The sequence below is a fragment of the Narcine bancroftii genome, chromosome 3 (genome assembly GCF_036971445.1).
Source record: "Narcine bancroftii isolate sNarBan1 chromosome 3, sNarBan1.hap1, whole genome shotgun sequence".
NCBI classification, from domain to species: Eukaryota; Metazoa; Chordata; class Chondrichthyes; order Torpediniformes; family Narcinidae; genus Narcine; species Narcine bancroftii.
The window spans coordinates 175405495-175425475 of record NC_091471.1 but is presented as its reverse complement, the minus strand read 5'-3'; the positions used below and the strand labels follow the sequence as shown (position 1 = coordinate 175425475).

The 19981-nt window shown below is 42.0% G+C and overlaps 1 protein-coding gene across 3 annotated transcripts in view; it reads left to right on the top strand.

Annotated features, from left to right (window-relative positions):
- Positions 1 to 11588: 11588 nt before the first annotated feature.
- stx18 (syntaxin 18) overlaps positions 11589 to 19981 on the top strand; it is a 186298-nt gene continuing 177905 nt past the window's right edge. The window contains exon 1 of one of the 3 annotated variants that reach the window (XM_069925906.1): positions 11589 to 11772. In XM_069925906.1, the coding sequence (XP_069782007.1) occupies positions 11620 to 11772 (153 nt within the window). In that variant the 5' untranslated portion in view covers positions 11589 to 11619. The remainder of the gene's footprint in view (positions 11773 to 19981) is intronic. The other 2 variants (XM_069925908.1, XM_069925911.1) reach the window with 2 other exon arrangements.

The window sequence follows — 19981 nt, the reverse complement described above, 5'->3', positions numbered from 1 at the left end:
CTGGGACTGCAAAGTCACTTTCAGGCCACAGATGAACTGCACAACAATGTCTTCTACGAACCAAAGGACTATGTGTTTGTGTATAATCTATACATACACACACATGCAGGTATATATCTTCACACGCACATATTACACACACTCTCTCTCTCTCTCTCTCTCTCTCTCTCTCTCTCTCTCTCTTTCTCTCTCTCTCTCCCCAAGTTTTCCCTGCTATCTGAAAGTAGAGTGTTCCTATGAAACCTTTTGTAAGCCAAAATGGCATAAGTTGAAAAGCAATTACAGTACAACTCCGAAAATATGAAATGGTTGGGACTGGGCCTATATTGGATAAATGTTTTTGTTGGAGAACTGGTCACTTTTTAAAAACAACCCAGTAGCAACAGCAAATCACTTGTAACATTGTTTGAACAACAAAAACCAACAAGGGTAGGCATTGAAAGCATAAAATAATGTTTAATTCTCACCCAAAAAAAGAACAACCTGAACAAAATAAGATAAATCCAACACCAAAAACTCAAACTTCTACTCAGAGGGTTTTCCAAAATTCCAAAAATTTTTCAATCAGTGACGTCAGTTCAGATCCGAAAAAATTTCAGGCAACTGAGGATTTCTGATTGTTTTGGATATCCTCATTTATCCAAAAATTTTCCGAGGCGAAGTGATGTCATTTTGGCTTCGAAATTTTTCAGATAAATGAATATTTCTTATTTTTCTGAAATCCTCATTTATCCGAAAAATGTTTTGGAGGCGAACAGAGTCATTTCTGGGTCCAAACATTTTTTTCTGATAACTGAAGATTTTGGATAATCTGAGGTGTACTGTACCATTAATTTATATGGGAAATTTTTTTTAGTGTTCCCAGTCCAGTTTTACGCTAAGTGTAACACCCTTATGAGCTCTCTTTGGGTTTTCTGATACCTTAGGACACATTTTGCTAATGGATGCACAAAATAAATAGAGATAAAGTGCAGATGCTCACAGACACAGTTCAAAGCTATGGTGGCTTGATGCTGAGATGCTGAATGTAGTTACTGGGGAAGGAACTTGGTGGTGCCACTTTCATTGCTTGAGGTGGGTGAACACTACCTCAATAACGGCTCACTCAAAACAAATGCTGAACACTATTTTCACTTTTCACCTTTTTTCATAAAAGCGAAAATCCTCTTCAGATTTCTTTCGGTTAGCGAAAACAGGTACTAACGTCGACCTTTCGTAAAAGTGAAGTGGCATAAATCAAACTTTCAAAAAGCAGGAATACATGCACACAAATATATAACACACACGTTTGTCTGTACACATATATGTGTTTGTGTGCACAAGTGCACTCATTTACATTTTTAGATATATTTCGCTAAACTGTTTTACCAGTGGGAATGATTCCATAAAGTCCAGATGCCTAATATTGCGTTGGTGACTGCAACACAAAAATACCACAATATGAGTCATGGTTCTTGCAATGAGATGCTCCACTTCAACAATTTCTAGGTTAATGACTACAATTAGCATGTTGTCTAGTGTATAGACTGAGTAGTTACTTGTACATATGAATAATGCATACAAAGTATCACCCTAAGGAAGAAGAGCATTAGGTTAGCCAGAAAGTGATGATCAAAAGAGAAAGGATCTTGTAAACAACTCCTCATTTGGAATAAAGTCTTTCTTCTTTATAAGTCATATTAACAGTGTAAGTCGAGTAGTTTTATGATACACAATGGGATGGCTTGCATTAAGTTGTAACTTTGATATGACTGATGGTTCGTGGTAGAGTATGGCAAATTGTCCAACAATTTATGCATATTAGATCACACAGTGTATCTCAATGAATGAAAAATGTGGCTGAAGGAACTTGCGCAAATTCTCTTTTCTTGAAAAGATATTGTGCCATTTTTCAAACTACAGTAATTACTTAGTTAATCATTAGCACTTTATGAAAACAATTTCAAACTTACTGGCAAAAGCTTGAAATTTTATGAATGAGCTGCAACTGTTGGTTTAAAGCTCCCAACATTTCAAGATCAAAAGGAATGAATGTTGAAACATTAGCTGTTTGTTGTAATAATGACATGGAAACATAACTGTGACTGTGACATGTCATACAATAAACAATTATCAGGAAACTCTGCCTTTCAGTAAACAAATCATGGCTTATATTGGACAAAAAAATTAAATTTAGAAATGAAGCAGCAAAAAAAAAAAATAATTTTTTTTCAAATATTTTAATTCATGAATAACTACATACTTAGTGCTGTCATGGTTTTTAGTCAAGGAGGTATTAGATTCTAACACTATATTTTACTTGCAATTTCTTAACTGTCAGCTTTGGCTTTGCTGTAAGATATCCAGTTCTGGCTAAGAGGTTATGCCACTGTTTAAAGGACAGGGATGCTCTCCCTTCTGTGTTGGTCAATATTTACTCCTCAATCAACATCACTAAAGAATAGATTATCTTGCTATTATCTCAATGCAATTTGTGGGACCTTGATGTCTGCATATTAGCTGTTGTGTTTCACTATGTTACAATGGTGATTACACTTCAAAAGTACTTCATTGGCCACAAAATGCCATGGGACATCCTGAGGTCATGAAAAGCACTATATAAACCCAAATTCTTTCTTTCATCTCTTTATATACACACAGGATAATGATCAGGAACAGGAAATAGTCTGATTTTTCATCTTCCAAACCCAGGAGAGCTATGATCAATTACAGCAGCACAGCTAAGGTCAGTTAATTCACCACAGACCAGAAATTGAACCCGAGACCTTCTTGTCTGTATATTGTAGTGATGCATTTGCTGGGTTCAATACATTTGGTTTAGACTATAAGCAGTCAATTATAGATTGAACAAAAAGTTTATAGGACAAAGTAGATAATGGGGGATAGTCAAGCAGAAAATATTATATTTATATTGAACAGATTATCTGATCTGGATAATTATTTTGAAAGAAATATCTTGAAACTTGAATCTGAATAAAAAGGAGCAGCTACTGTGGATGGAATCATTGGAATATGATTATGAGAAAGTAGCAGGTCTTGATTTTATCTACAATGAAACTATATCAATTGTGGTCTTGGAATGGATAGCAACTAGAACCCAGGCCTTTTCTCGAGTGGAGAGAATAATATAAGAGGGCAAAGCATATCGAGTCATACCATGTGGCTGCTAAGAAACAACAAAGCTGGATGGATACTTGAGAATTCTTCCCCACCTCCAACCTTTTTTTTTATAAAGGTCAGATATTCATTCAGGAAGAACATAAAATGGAATAGCAATGTTCTCTCTGGAAAAATCAGCATACAAAGAGTACTGCACTACAGATAACTGTCATAGCATTCATCATAATACGTCACCTGCACCAGTTGTGTGTCATTTCATTGAAGAGGTTCAAGTCCTCAATAGAGCAGAGTGTGCATGATCGACAGACAAGGCAAAATTGTCCAGAATATCCTTCACAATTTAACAAAGCTCACTTGGAATCCAACTTGATACACACCTTTTACGCAACTTGTCTGGGCAGGGAACTTTAATTAGCACCTTAATGGTACAGTCTACAAAAAAAAAATAACTTTTGCTATATGGCTTAATTTCCTAGTGGATGTATAATTTATAAAGCAAGATATCGAGTATTTCTCCCATAAGTTTCAAATGTTATGAGCCGAGAGGACCCCAAAATCCAGCAGCAATAGAAATTCACCAAGACAAATGGTTACTTAAACAAAAGTTGCTTTTAATGATCTTTAAACATAAAAACAGGATCAAACCTTGACTTATTATTATTAACTTAACCCCCTTCTAATTCTAAGTGCATGTAATGTATAAATTCAGAAAAGCTCTTTGATTCACAGTCCAATCTCACTTCTCACTCCTCCAAGGTCACTGGTATCAGGCAATTCTTATACTGTGCACAGAATTTAACATTTATGAATTTCACCAGGCTTTAGTGCTTGAAAGGTAAATGGTTACCACTCAGGAAGGTTCTTGTTGGTTTTTCAAAGAGAGATTTGTTGTTCATTGAACACCCACAACTGATTCCTTCTGATCAGCCACTTCAGTGTCTTGCCGAAGAAACTTGTCCAATCAGGGTTTTCTAGACGATAACCTCTTTCTTTTAGGTCACCAGAGTTCCTTTCTGTTTCCCTTATTTCAAGTGAAACATTATATCTCCCAGTCATCTCCTCTTAAATGGACCACAAGGGCTTTGACCAGGCTGAACTAAGAACTCACAACCCATCTTCAAAATGAGGTTTTTCCACAAGTTTGCCAGCTTGTCCTGTTCCAGTCCCAGCTGCTCCTGCTGAACTGTAGAACTGAATTCTCCCTCTCTCGCTCTCTCTCAGAGAAAACCACATGACCCTCTTAGATCAGCAAACTGCACTCAGACTGCGGCACCGGACCTAATCTTCTGAGTTTGTTCATCTGTTGCTTTCCAAAACAATAATCCAATACTCCACAGCATGTCCAATTAACACCTACCTGTGAAGTTCTCATAGGCATTCTTCAAAGCTTTTGCAAAGGCACTCGAAGCATGGACTGTCTGACTTGAGCAGAGCACCAACATTTTAAATGAGATCTGTTTTGAAGTGTTTGTATCTGTGTGTGTCCTAACTAAAACCCCAAAGAATGTATCTCATTTAAAACATATCTATATACAATATAACATATAACATAATCTGTCACACAGACAAGTCACCTGAATTTTGAATCACAGATTAATAGAGTTTTACAACATTGTAAAAGGCCCTTTGGTCTGATTTGTCCATTCTGACCAAATAGTCTACAAAAGCTGGGCCCACTTGCCTTTATTTGGCTTATATCTCTCTGTACCATTCCTATCCATGTTCTGATTTCAATGTTTTTTAAATATTATAATTACACCCAATTCTACCATTGCCTGTGACAACTCATTTCATACACCTTCAGTGTGAAAAAAGGACAACTTGATTTTTGTCTGCCAATAAAAAGTAATTTCTGGCAGATGAGCAAACTGAGCAGTTCACCCAATCTTATGCACATTCCAATCAGCATCTTATGTTAAAATTAGGACAGAATGTTCAGAAACTGAGTTTAATACAATGGGTGATGAATGGAATCTAATTAATGATAATAAACTGCTGGAACAGAGTAAAACGTTCAAGACTTCAACTGCTGTAAAATTATTTGGTGCATAAGCCTTAAGGCATCACATGAGCTTTTATATCATTGCTACTCAATTATTAACTACTTTATCATCATAAATCATGAAGGAGTTTACACCAATTTTCCACAGGAGCTAATAAATGTATAGTTTTGCATGATTTTTTAACTAGATTCTTTGCATGTTAAAATGTGTATTAGACAATGGCAACTGGCTTTATCTGAATTACATCTTTCATAGGATTAATATTAAAAGTAAGTTGGGAACAACTGCCCTTTATATTTCAACAATTTCTTGGCATGCTCGTACTTTGGCTTAGGCTCAAACATAACTGCTTTAAGGTAATGATGATCATTCCAATATTAAAATAATTTTCCAAATTGAATGTGCGAGTTTTAAAATACAACATCTTCAAAATTGTTTCCTGCATATGAAAGACATTGAACTTTGTAATTTAGTGACTATGTTGTTGTTGGAGAGAAAGTGATCATTCTCTCATTGCCATTGGCACAACCACATTTTAATTATTTGTTGATATAATTCAGAGTGGATAATATAGCTCAACGAGACAGACCAGGCCCTAAGATTGGTTTGTGGACCATGTCAAACTGGTTGCTCTCATTTGTCAGCGAGTACTACAATTGTTTCTAGCACTTTTGGGCTAAAGGGTGGGGGGGGGGGGGGGGTGGTGTAATAAGTGCACAAGCAATTGAAGCTCTTCAGCAAATAAATGGTTATGTAGCCACAGGAGGGGGGAAGAGATTAACCTGAGCTGTCATGGCTGGTAGAGTTAAACAACTTAAGGATACTCACTGCTTAATGCATTAAGAAAAATAGCCTCTTGAGCTGGAGAAAAAATTACCAATGAAATGAAATAATCTTGATTGAGCACAATTATCTTGATTTTAAGTAGTGGTAATTGAGAATGGGCCAAAATTCTGCCCACACCTTCAAGTAAATACAATTCAATTCTGTGACTAGGGCACATTTCTGCTTAACTGTTAAATGAACAGATGAATTTGTACATTTTGACATTTGTTTCTCGAGTTACAGTAAATCTTACTATCAAGACTCTCATTTGTCTATTACAATCTGGTAAAGCCACAGGCAACTACACTTCATCAACTAGAATAAATAAAGCATTGGATTTGTACAGCAGCTTTTAGCCAAGAAAAATAAAATGATTATGGAAATAACTCTGAAAATAAAAAACAATCTAGAAAAAAATTAAACCAATGTTAAAATTGAAAAATCCCTTCAAAATAAAATATAATCCACTATGTTACCTTTAGGACTTAATTTGTATACACAAAAGTTCCCCAAATCAATGCTGCATAATAAAATGATAAGAGAAGGCCAAAAGAATTTTGAAAAGTTGTAACCTCACACTTGATATAATATATATATAGTGGTTTTGTGAATTAGCTTTTAAGACAAGTATCCTGCTAACTTTGTTGAAAGCACTCAAAGCTGAGCCAAAAAATGTTGGGTTCATATAAATGAACATTTTTGCACAGTTTTGAAGGCATACTATATTAGTGGAGGCAACATTTTTTTCAAATAAGCAATAATGAAAAATAGTGATCCATTTCCTTATAAGGATAATAAGGGAAACACAAAAATCTGTAGATGCTGTGATTGTAGTAAAAACAGACAAAAATGCTGAAGGAACTCAGCCGGTCTTTTCAGCATCTATAGGAGACAAAAATATATTACTGACGTTTCGGGCCTGAGCCCTTCTTCAAAGAATAAACAGAATAAGCTAGAAGTAGAAATCTCAAAAAGTCTCAGAATTCAGACAATGCAGGCTGGGGGAGGAATCCAGACCAACAAAAGGTGTTAACTGGATATGATCAGGGACGAGCTAAGAATTTATCATGTTTGAGTGAAAGGAGAAAGAGTGGAGAGACAGGGCTAGGGGAAGGCCACGGGTGAAGAAGGGGGTGGTGTTTAATGAAAGTCAGAGAAGTCGATATTAATGCCATCCAGTTGGACAGTGCCCAGTCGGAAGATGAGGTATTGTTCCTCCAATTTGCGGGTGGTCTCAGTCTGGCAGTACATGAGAACATGGACAGACATGTCAGCAAGGGAATGGGATAGAGATTTGAAATGGTGGCCACTGGGAGATGCTCGCTATTGTGGTGAATAGAGGTACTCAACAATTCTAGGCAGGAATAGGTCACTCAGCCCTTTATGAATTATCTTCCTTTGCATAAGGAGATGGGTGATCTGATTATAACCTCGACTTCATATTCCTGTCTACCAATGGTAAATTTTCATCTCTTTCTTTACCCTAATATTCAAGGAATTTTCCTTCATTGGTCTTTGAGTACAAGAATTAAAAAGTCTCACAACCCTCCCTCAGAAAGAGAAAAATCATCAACCTCCTGCCTTTGCTCCTCCCCCACACCATCGCTTCCCCCTTCCATTTTAGACAACTGCCGACATTTTTCCATACCGTGATGAAGGAGTCAACATAACGTTGGTTATGTATCTTTATCTTTGCTATATAAAGTACTCTATTTGACCTGCTAAGATTCTCCATCATTGTGTTCTTACGAAAAATCACTCATCTCCGGTTGTCCTTTTCTGAAACAATGACCCTTGTTCTAAACTCTCCACAGAGGAAACATTCCTTCACAGCTACTTGATGAAGTTACATGTTTTAATCAAGTCCCTTTTTCTAAATTGCAACAGATAGAAGCCTAGCCTGTACTATCTTTTCTCATGAGAAAACCTGCCCATTTCACCTATTGGTCCAGTAAACCTTCTCCGAACTGTTTACAATGCATTATCACCCTTCCTTAAATAAAGGAAACCAAGACAGTGCACTGTATTCTAGACATAACCTCACCAATACTCTAAGAAAGGGCAGTGAAGATTAACTAGGCAGATTCAGGTACTGGTTCGACTATCCCATGAGGAGAGAATGACATGATGAGGTATGTATTCCCTGGAGTTTGGAAGAATGAGGGAATGTTCTAGCAGGGTTGGACAAAGTGGATGCAGGATGTTTCCTTGGCAATGAAGGAGATGGGAGAAGAAGAAAGTGTGGCAGTAACTTTAGGATACAAGAAAAATTATTTAGGATCAAGAAGTTGCTTCAGGTAGTTGATTGTGAACCTGGGAACTCTGCTTTCAACAGTTAAATATATGTAAGGAGGCACATAGATTTTACAACACAAAATGCATCAAAGACTATAAGGAGAGAGCAAGAATATGGTACTGAGATCACTCATGATTGTATGTGATGGCTGAGCAACATGGACTAAATGACTTATCTCTGCTTCTAATAAAAACACAATGCTGGAGAAATTCCGTACATCAAAGATGTGTAACTGATGTTTTGAACTTGAGCCCTTCATCAAGGTATACCTTGATCTTGATCTTTGTTATATAAAGGACACTGTTTTTGATCTGTTGAGATTCTTCAGCATTGTGTTTTTACTTCAACCACGGAGTCTTCTCTACATAATTCCAGAACCACTTCCCTATTCCAATATTCAATTCCAATGGCAATAAATAACATTCAATTCACTTTCTTAATTATTTGTGGTGCTTGCATTTCAACTAAATGGAAATTACGCAATGGAGACGTGCAAGAAATACAAAAGCTGCAGATGCTGGCATCTTGAGCAGACAAATAATTGCTGGAGGAATTCAACAGGCCAGACAGCATCTATAGGTAGAAATGGTTAATCAATGTGGGTACAAATGGTTAAAATGGGAACAATCAGAACAATCAATCTCTCCAAATTCAATGGAATGTGAAGGTGAGAACATAGGAAACATCAATAATACAAATTCTACTGATGTCAGAGAGAGGTTGGTGAATATTTGGAAAAATGTAAAATTGAGATCAGAATCAGAATGTATTTATTGTCATGAACAAGTCATGAAATTTGGTATTTTGAGGCAGATGAAAGAGGGTAAATACAAACATGAGATGCAGTACATAGCAGCTGTGAATCTGAAAAGTAGAACTACTCAATAGATCAAGCAACATGTATGGATTGTGAAATACAGTTAATATTTCAGATAGATGGCCTTATATTGGAACTGATAGTTCTGGCTGAAACAAGTCAGGCTAGTTATCTGAAATTTAGGAATTCAATATTATATCTTGACAGTCGCAACAGAAAATAAGAGAGTGATCCTGAGTCTGTGTTGAATTTTATTGGAAAGCCAAAGATTTGGGGGAGTAATATGCATGCAGCTGAGAGAACAAGGTAATCCTTGCAGACTGAACCAAGGGGTAATGCAAAACAGTCAACTAGTCATTGTTTGGTTTTTCAATGTAGACACCACACAATGAGCATGGAATACAATGCAAGTAAAAGGGTAAGTATTGCATCTCTTGCAATATTCTTGCTTAGGAAAGTGCCTTGAAAAGTGGATGGAAGAAATGGAAGAGCGAATTAGGCACTTACAATTGAGCGGTTACCTCACATTGTTGAACATGGAGTGAAAGGAATCATTCATCAGTGGGGGGGGGCTACAATCTCATTGATGCTAGTGGAAATGAATGAACGAATTAATTAATTAATTAAGGAATAAATTAAAGTTGGTAATATGTATAAATACAATGTACAGAAGCAGCCAGACATGAGCATACATGGGCAATAATGCATGAAACAAACAAAACAATAAATATAAAAGGATAGATATATAAATATTCATAGTTACAGTAAGTGCAAACAAAGTGATGTTTAAATAGTACAGACAGATCTTTTGGAGGCCCCAGAGTAGTTTATAGTTAGGATAGCACAAGGAGATTCAGGAATATGATAGTTGTTGAAAAAAATGTTCTTGAAACTAGAGAAACTGTATTTCAGGCTTCTGTACCTTCTGCCTGAAGACAACAGCAAGAAGAGATTGTGACAAGAGAGATAGGGATCCTTTATCATGTTGGCTGCCTTCTTGAGGATCCTTTATGATGATGGCTCCCTCACATGGATGTCTTCAATAAATGGGAACTTTGTGCCCTTCATGGACTTGGCTAAGTTAGCCATTTTCTGCAGCATTCCCCATTTCTGGGCACTCACATTTCTGAACTGGACCGTGATGCAATTAGTTAATATACTTTCTGTATGCCTGTCAAAGTTCAATAGAGTATTCCCTGACATACCAAGCCTCCTCCAAAAGTAAAAGTTGCTTCAATGCCATGGTTTCAGGAGAGTCCTCTGATATGTATTCTCCCTGGAACTTGAATATTCCTCACTACTGCAGACTCATCAATGCAGACAAGTGCATTGTCCTCCCCTTCACAAAGTCCATAAAAAGTTCCTTCTTCTTGATGATGTTGAGAGCAAGACTATTATTCTGACACCACACAACCAGATTCTTTATCTTCATCCTATATTCTGATTAATCAACCAACAATGGTGTATCATTAACAAATTTACATATTGCTTTGGACCCAAACTTGGCTATGTAATTGTGAGTGAAGAGGGAATAGAGTGGGAACTAAGAGTGAAGCCTTGAGGTGTTCCTGTGTTGGTGGTCTGCAAGGACAAGGTGATGTTGGCAATCTGTCCTAATTGGGGTTTGAGGAAATTGATGATGCAATCAAAAATCCAGTTACAAAGGGAAGGACAGAAACCCTCATCCCAGAGTTTGATTATTAGTTTTTCTGGTATGATGTTAAAACACTGAGCTGGAGTCAATGAACATAAAGGTAAAAGGTATTCTTATCGTCCTCAGTGGAGGACCAGCAAGATGCAATCCCTGTAAACCTGTTGTGACAGTAGGCAAATTAAAGTGGGCTCAGGCCCTTCATGACGCAGGAGTAAACTTACTCCATAACCAGCCTCTCCAAGCACTTAATCAAGGTGGACATAATCACAGATTACATTGATTGTGGAGGACGATGTGGTGGAAAGGATAACCATATCCTTACTCTGGCTGTGAGCTGAGTAGAGGAGAAGTGACAAAAATAAAGTAGATACGTATCAACTTGGGGAAACCTGGTTAGTACATTAATAAACCGTGTAGAAGTTAACATTGTGCACATAATAAAATGGAGAAGCATACAATCATACGGTCTATTGGTGAATAATCCGTATTCGTTTCCATGTCTGAACAACATAATTTAGAGTAGCAGTTTTCATGCATAAAAGAATGTAATAATCCAACTCGGTGTGAAACAAAGGAAGGACCAGCTGGCCTGGTCTCTATGGCAACACAACGCTCTTCCACCCGCTCTTCCTGTGAAATCCCCTCTATTTCATCGGAAATCAAAACGCCAGCTTTCTGATTAACCTTTTACCATATCTGGTACCATAACACGGCTGACTTTCGGTCTCACTACCTTTTCCACCTTTTACTCCTACCTTCACAGTTTCTTCTACAAAGTACACTCGCTGCGAAAAGTAAAGACCGTGGTCCTGTGGTGATGACGTTTTCTCTTTGTTGGAGCATGGGAATCTTGGACGCGTCGCAATGTGATGAAGTCTATTTTGGTGACGTGTTGGATGCAAACATGGCGGCGGATATCACGTCGCTGTTTCGTGCGAGTGTGAAAACAGTGAAAACTCGGAACAAGGTGATCGGAGTTAATGCAGAGCCGCTTAAGGAGGACATTCTGAGGAAGGGCAGGACCAGAGCGGAGTTCAGCGTCCAAGCAAGTGAAGTGGTGAGTTTCAGAGGGAAGAAGAAACAGAAATATGAAAACAACGGGGGAGTAGACAAAAATGTAGAACGAATGTGCATTTACAAAATACCATTTATGATATCATAAAATCCAACAACTTTTCTTTACTGTTAGTGACTGCCAAGTTGTAGTCACATCATTTCGATAAAATGATGTTAGGCTTTTGTAAACACGAGTGTAGGTAGAAAAACAGATAAAAAATAACATTTATGAGGCGCTTCATTGTGCCTGACATCACTTCATAACCATGAACGTCTGTTTAGAGGGTAGGCACTTATGTGGACAAATATGATCGTCATTGTATAGACAATTAGGGCCACAACAAATGAGACTGAACAGGAAATTCTGCAGTCTCTGGGGCAGTAATGCAATACATAAAGAGCTGGAGAAACTCAGCAGGTCATGCAGCAACTATAGGAAGTTTAGGGTAACCAGTGTTTTGGGCCAGAGTCCTTCATCAATGAATGCACAAAAAGAAGGCAGGCACCTGAATAAAAAGATTCAGTTTATTGTCATGAAATTAAAAACAGTGTTGTATTATACAAAATTGCCTTTTGTCTACTCCAGTATGGCCTTTGACAAGGTCCCACATTGGAGGTTAGTTCAGAAGGATCAGATACTGGGTATCCATGGAAAGGTTGTAAACTGGATTTGACCTTGGTTGAATGGGAGAAGACTGAGAGTGGTAGTGGATGATTGCTTCTCAGACTGGAGGCCTATGATTAGCAATGTTTGTTGTCTATAATCAATGATCTGGATGATAATGTGGCAAATTGGATCAGCAAGTTTGCTGATGACACTAAGACTGTGGAGCATGACCATGACCAGAAAGGCTTTCATTAGCTTGCAGCGTGATCTGGACCAACTGGAAAAATGAGACAGAAAATGGCAGATGTAATGCAGACAAGGGTGAGGTGTTGAATTTTGGAAGGGAAAACTAAGGTAGGACATACACAGTAAATGGTAGGACACTGAAGAGTGCAGAATAACAAAGGGATCTGGAAATACAGATACATAATTCCCTGAAAGTTGTGTCAAAGTAGACAGGGTTGTAAAGAAAGCATTTGGGGCATCTTGGCCTTCATAAATCAAAGTATTGAGTATAGGAGTTGGGATGTTATGGTGAAGTTCTATAAGGTATTGGTGAGGCCAAATTTGGAGTATTATGTGTAGTTCTGGTTGCCTAACTACAGGAAAGATATCAGTAAGATTGAGAGAATGCAGAGAAGATTTACTCGTATTTTGCCGGGTCTTCAGGAGTTGAGTTATAGGGAAAGATTAAACAGGTTAGGAGCTTGTTCATCCAATCCGGACCTCAGAGCCATGCCATCAGGGCCGACTTCAGGTGCCAGTGGAAACGCTCTACCAGGCCACTGGACTGCGGCAGGTAGGACATGGTGTGCTGTGGTGCAGCTGAGTCCCAAGTAGCTGTGCCAATGCCAACCATAGGCTGGACGTGAACTGCGACACCCCTCCACCCTGTTTGAGGTGATGTTGGCAGGCAGGCCGAAATGTGCAACCCAGCCTGCAATGAGGGCTGTGGCACAGGACTCTGGATGTGTTGGCAAGTGGTATGGTTTATGGCCACTGTCAACCATGGTGAACAGGTACCTTGTGCCTGGGAGACTGACAGCGGACCAACGATGTTCGCGTGGACATGCTCAAACCTTTGAACTTTGGAGGTTTGGCAATGCATGCATATCCTGGCCTAGTGCTTGCGTAGGGTGTGCCAAATTAATCTATCTGCCACCAGTCAGATGGTTGCCCGAATGGACAGGTGGACCAAACCTCGTAGTGGGTTGAAAATGCGACGCCTCTAAGCGGCTGGAACGATGGGCAGGGGTTAGCTGGTGGACATGTCTCAGAGGAGCTTGCTGCCTGTTGGGCCACTGGGGTTGTTCTCAAGTTGCAGGTCCAAGTCTGCTGTGCGGAAGGCCAGCATTTCTTCGTCCAACTGCTGTGCCTTGGCGAGCACTGCATAGTCCAACCCTGAGAACGGGGAATGCACCGTGGACGGAAATGTGAGACAGTATATTGGCCACGCCATTTTTTCTGGAGATGAGTTGATGGTGGTGGTATTGTCCGAGATGTATGACAGATGCCATTGCTGCCATGCTGATGATGGATCCGACAACAGTGAATGCGAAGGCGAGAGGTTTGTGGTCTCTGAAGATCGTGAACTCCCACTTCTCCAAGAAATACTGAAAGTGCCGGATAGCGAGGTAGAGGGCTCACATCTCCCTGTTGAAGGCGCAGTATTTCAACTTTGGGATTCGCAGGTGCTGGCTGAAAAATGCGAGTGGTTTCTACTGACCCTCAATTAGTTGTTCCAGCGCACTGTCGACTGCTGAGTTGGAAGGATCCACCATGACTGCTGTGGGCACATCAACCCACAGGTGTACTGGAGGGTGCATTTGCAAGGGTGTCCTTGGACTGCTCGAAAGCCACTGCTGACTCCGGTCCCAGGTGAGTTCCTTGGCTTTGCTGGACATCAGGTCAAACAGGGGTTGTATGATTTTGGCTGATGACGGTAGGAATCAATGGTAAAAGTTGATCATGCCCACAAACCCCTGTAGGCCATTGACTGTACTAGGCCTGGCAAATTTACGTATAGACTCGACTTTCGCTGGCATGGGAACCACTCTGTGCCGATCAATGGCCGTCAGCCTGAACTGGCACTTTGCAGGGTTGATGGCCAGGCCGTGTTCACTCAGGCAGTGATGGAGTTGGCGCAGGTGGTCAAATGCTCTTTGTGCAAGTGGCTGGCTATCAGGATATGATCTAAATCGATGAAGATGAAACAAAGCCATGCCCCATCAAGTTCATGAGCTGCTGGAACATCTGTGCTGCGTTCTTGAGTCCAAAAGGCATTAGCAGGAACTTGAATAGGCTGAACGAGGTGATGAGGGCCGTCTTGGGGACATCCCTAGGATGGGCGGGGATCTGGTGATACTTGCGGACCAGGTTGACCTTGGCGAAGATGCGTGCCCCATGTAAATTGACCATAAGGTCCTGAATGTGGGGCACTGGATAGTGGTCAGCTGTGATGGCATCGTAGAACCTTCTGTAGTCACTGCATGGCCTCCAGTGACTTGGGCTTCATGAGGAGCGGAGTGGCCTGCAGGGTTGTCTGAGTGCTGGACAATACCCATCTCCTCCATTTTACTGATCTCCTCTTTGGCAAGGTGGAGTTTGTCGGGCAGGAGCCTACGTGCCTGGGCCTGTAGCGGTGGTCCTTAAGTGGAAATGTAGTGTTGTACACTACGCTTAGGGGCGTCTGAGAAGAACTGTGTAATAATAATGGTCAGGAGTTCCACTAGTACTCTGTCAAATTTGTTGCCTGACAAAATCACAGAGTCCAGGTGTGGGACTGGTAAAGTGGCTTCACTGAGCAAAATGGTCTGGAAGGTTTTGGCATTCGCTAGATGCCGTTCCTTGAGTTCTACTGAGAGGCAGTGTGCCCAGAGGAAATCTGCACCCAGCGTAAATGACCAGGTGAAATGGCTGGAACTGAACTGTAGTGGGATGGTTCGCATGCCTCAGGTGCGAATACTGCTGGAGACCAATGTGGTCCCACTAGCCGTGCAGTGAGTGGAAAAAAAGCATGCAGAGTCGAACTGCTTTACTGATTCAAAAACTGCACATTTGAGAACCTTCTCCCAGCAGCCCTTGCAACCTGCGGAACGGAAACGATGTCAGTCCCCAGGCTGTGGGCTTGCCCCACATGGGAACTCTTAGTCAGATCTGCCACACACTTGCCCTCGACTCAGTGAGCCGGTTCACCTGTTGCGTGGGCGAGTCATCACAACCTTTCCTAATCGCTTACAATTCCTGTATATTAGCCTTTAAGAATTATGCAAGAGGACACTCCAATCCGAAGGTATTTCAAAGGTTTGTATGAATAACATTTTGTAAAAATCTTTTCTGCCAACATGGACAATTTTGCGTTCTCTCACAATGTTCAGATCCTTGCCCACAAACTTCTCTTCATTCCATTGTAGCCTTCATATAATCCTCCTTGCAACTTGATTTGTCGCCAATCTTTAAGTCATCTGCAAATTTTGCAACCATACCTTAGGAGCCTTTAGCAAAGTAATTTGTATAAATTGTTAAATGTTGAGGCCCTAGCACAGAGTCGCATCATACACCATTTGTTACATCTGGCTCAGTAGATAAAGCTTAATGTTCCTTCAGTTTGATTACTGTTGTCCACCTGATCTTAGGTGAAGCACCTTATTAAATGTTTTATGGAAATTGTTTAGCGGCCCGCAGCCCACTCCACGGGCTGGTACAGCAAGCAGTCGTCAAACATGACAATCATGCAGACAGCATGAGGTGCCCGCTCCCATAGGCCACAGGAATACCGGTCAAATCAGCTAGTCACAGCCAGCAGATCACAGGGGGTCCAGTCCAGGTCTACGCATCCGGGACAACCAATCAGCAGCTAGCGTCGGTCAAGTCATGCCCCTGTGGTGACGTGACCGGCTGCTTATAAAAGGCAGAGCTGCAGCCCAATAAAGTCAATGTCGATTGCGCTCCCACGGGTGTGATTCCAGCAGGCTGAGGTGCAGTTTGCCATTCGACGGATCTCACCGCCCTCGATCAAGACACCACAGCCTGCATCATTGACTTCCTCCAGCAGTCCCTGGAGCAAGGGAAGTATGTGGCCATCAAGGAGCTATTAATTTGCACTTTTGGGATCTCAAAGAACGAGCGTGCTGCCTGACTACTGCACATCAATGGTTTGGGGGACAGGGCCTTTTCTGACATGCTCACTCTTAATGATGGCTACACCTCTTGCCCACTGTTCCAGCAGATCTTTCTGGAGCGGCTGCCTGAAGACATTCAGCTGTTCATCAAGATTTCGATGAACCCAGGAGGGTGGATGCCCGAGCAGATGTATTATGGGAGGCGAAGAGGGATGCATGCGTTTCGCTTGAACAAGTGACAGGACCTCGTCAGCAATGCAAGGCCAGGAAGCCCACCAATCGACACACTCCACCGGTGAGAAGTACTGTTTCCATCATCAACATTGGGGTACCACGTTCCAGGAAAACGCCAAGGCCAGCCATCATTGATGGCCGCGACGAATGGCCAACTGCATAGCCTCTTCCACATCCAAGACTCCCTGTCAGGCCGACGTTTTTTGGTGGACATCGGGGCACAGTACAGCGTTCTTCCCCTGTCCAGCCTAGAATCCCGCAGTGGCAAGGTGGGCTGAGAGCTTTGAGCAGCAAACAGCTCCAACATTTGGACATTTGACACCCATACAAATCCCCTCCACTTTGGGGACAGACAATTCACCTGGAAGTTTACAATGGCAGCTGTACAACAACTGTTACTGGCTACTGATTTCCTGGTGGACATTGGGGGGGGGGGGGGCGTTGGCTGGTAACAGCCGGACATTTCAGACACTCTCGCTCAAGAGCAATGAATTTATTAACCCCCATCTACACTTGGTGAGTTCTGCTGACAACAAATTCTCTCGAGTTTTAGTGGAATTCCCCTCTATCTCTACGCCCCATTTCAACTCAGCGGAACCAAACACTGGGTGAAACACCAAATTATTAGAGAAGGCCTTCCCCTCCACACCAGGGCACAGTGTCTTCCCCCTCCCCCCGAGAAACTCAACCTGGCTAGAGAAGAGTATCGCAAGATGAAAGAATGTGGCATTGTATAGCGCTCTGATAGCCCTTGGGCTTCCTCCCCCCCCCCTCCATATGGTACCTAAGGCAGCTGAAGGTTGGAGGCTATGCAGAGACTACCACTGCCTTAATGAGGCCATCATTCATGCCTGACAGCTATCCTCTGCCCCATATCCAGGACTGCATCACTAATCTGCAAGGGACACGGATATTCTCTAAGGCAGACCTCATTGGGGTTATCATCAGATCCCTGTTCACCCCGATGACATTCCCAAAACTGCCATCATAACCCCCTTTGGATTATTCAAATTCCTCCACATGCTATTCAGGCTGAAAAATGCAGCTCAAACTTTCCAAAGTTTGATGGACGCAGTGGGCTGGGATCTGCACTTCACCTTCGTCTACCTCGACGACATTTTAATAGCCAGCCACACCCACACTGAGCATGCCGCTTACTTTTTTTTTTTTTTTTTTTTTTTTTTAATTTTTTATTTTTCACACCATAAATCACAATAGCCATGATATACACTTTTTCTTTTGCATGCCGCTTACTTAAGTCTATTGTTCTCCTGGCCGAGTGAGTTTGGTTTAACGATCAATCTAGCCAACTGCCAGTTTGGCTGAGACACATTGATTTCCTGGGCCATTACCCACCAAAGTGGAAGCTATTTGTTTCTTCCCCAGACCAATGACAGTGAAAGGACTGCAAGAGTTTGCAGGTATGGTCAATTTTTATCATCACTTCATACCTGCAGTGGCCCGCATCATAAGTTGGCTATTTCCCCTCATGGAAGGGCCCAATAAAGACAATCATTGGACTCAGGAAGTGACTGAGCCTTTCCAAGCAACCAAAGATGCTCTGGCCAAAGCCACCCACCTTGTACATCCCAGGACGGATGTCCTGACTGCCCTCACGGTAGAAGCCTCCTGCACAGCGGTTGGGGGTGTACTTGAGCAACTGGTTAACAGTCAATGGCAGCCGCTGATCTTTTTCAGTAAACATCTCAGGCCATCAGAGCTCAAGTACAGTGTATTTTGATAGGGAGCTGTTGGTGTTATACCTGTCAATTCAGCATCTCTGTTACTTCCTGGAGGGCAGCAATTCAAAATTGACACAGACCACAAACCACTTACCTTTGCTTTCAGTATGGTATCAGAACTGTAGTCAGCCAGGCAACAGTGGCAGCTGTCCTACATATCTGAATTTTCGACAGACATTGAACATAACGCTGGGTCCAATATGATAGCCGATGCCCTATCCCATCTGGATATCCTAGCAGTGCATGACCCCGTCCCGGATATTGACTACGCGGCCCTGGCAGATGTGCAGTAAGCAGACCCTGACATACCGAAGTACCAGACAGTACTTACCAGCCTGCAACTGGAGGACATTCATAACTGCATGCTGCTCTGTGACATCTCAACTGGTAAACCATGCCCCGTCTTTCCGGTCGCATGGAGGAGGTGAGTTTTCAATTTGGTCGACAATTTGGCTTACCCCACTATCGGGACTACAGTTAGAATGGTGGTCAATAGATATGTCTGGCACGGCATTCGTAAAGGGGTCACTCACTGGGCCAAAACATGTACTCAATACCAGGCAGCCAAGGTCCAGACCCACATTAAAGCTGCTCTGCAGCCTTTCGAACCAGCATGCCGTCATTTCAGCCACATGCATATAGACATTGTGGGGCACCTACATGTATCTAAAGGTGCACATTATCTATTGACCGTGGTCAACTGGATGGCCAGAGGTGGTGCTGCTACCTGAAATCTCCACGGAGATGTGCACGGGCATTATTGAACACCTGGATGACACGTTTTGGGGTCCCCGAACACTTAACATTTGACAGGGTGGCCCAATTCACTGCCACCCTGTGGACCACCTAAGCAAATGTACTGGGGACTCAACTCTACCACACCATAGCTTACTACCTGCAGGCCAATGGGGTGGTGGAGAGGTTCTACAGGCACCCGAAGACAGTTCTGGTGGCCTGACTTGCCGAACCAAACTGGGAAGATGAACTCCCTTGGGTCTTGCTAGGCATCCATACTGCCCCAAAAGAGGATCTTGTGGCATCCTCTGCCAAATTGGTCAATGGCGCGCCCCTAGTCATCCTGAGCGAATTCATGGCAGCTTCCAAGGACTTGGGGAGCTCCCGGCAGCTACATTGTCTTGATTTCATGAGTGCCTGGGCTCACCAGCCCCAGTTAAACCCAGAGCTCACAGGCAAGCCAGCATCTTTGACCTAAAAAACTGTGCAGACTGTCACTACGTTTTCGTCCAATGTGGGGCTCACCAGTTACACTTTCAATGGCCTTGTGAAGGGCCATACTGTGACGTCAGACTCAATGGCTCTACCTGTGTGTTGGACATTGGAGGCAGGGAGGAGACCTTCACCCTCAACCGGCTGAAACCAGTCAATTGGATGTTAACCAGCCAGTTACTCACCTGACCCCCACGGTGCAGTGGGCAGCTGCCAAAAGATTGACAGTTCTGGGGGGGAGGTGTGTCGTGTAGCGGCCCACTCCATGGGCTGACATAG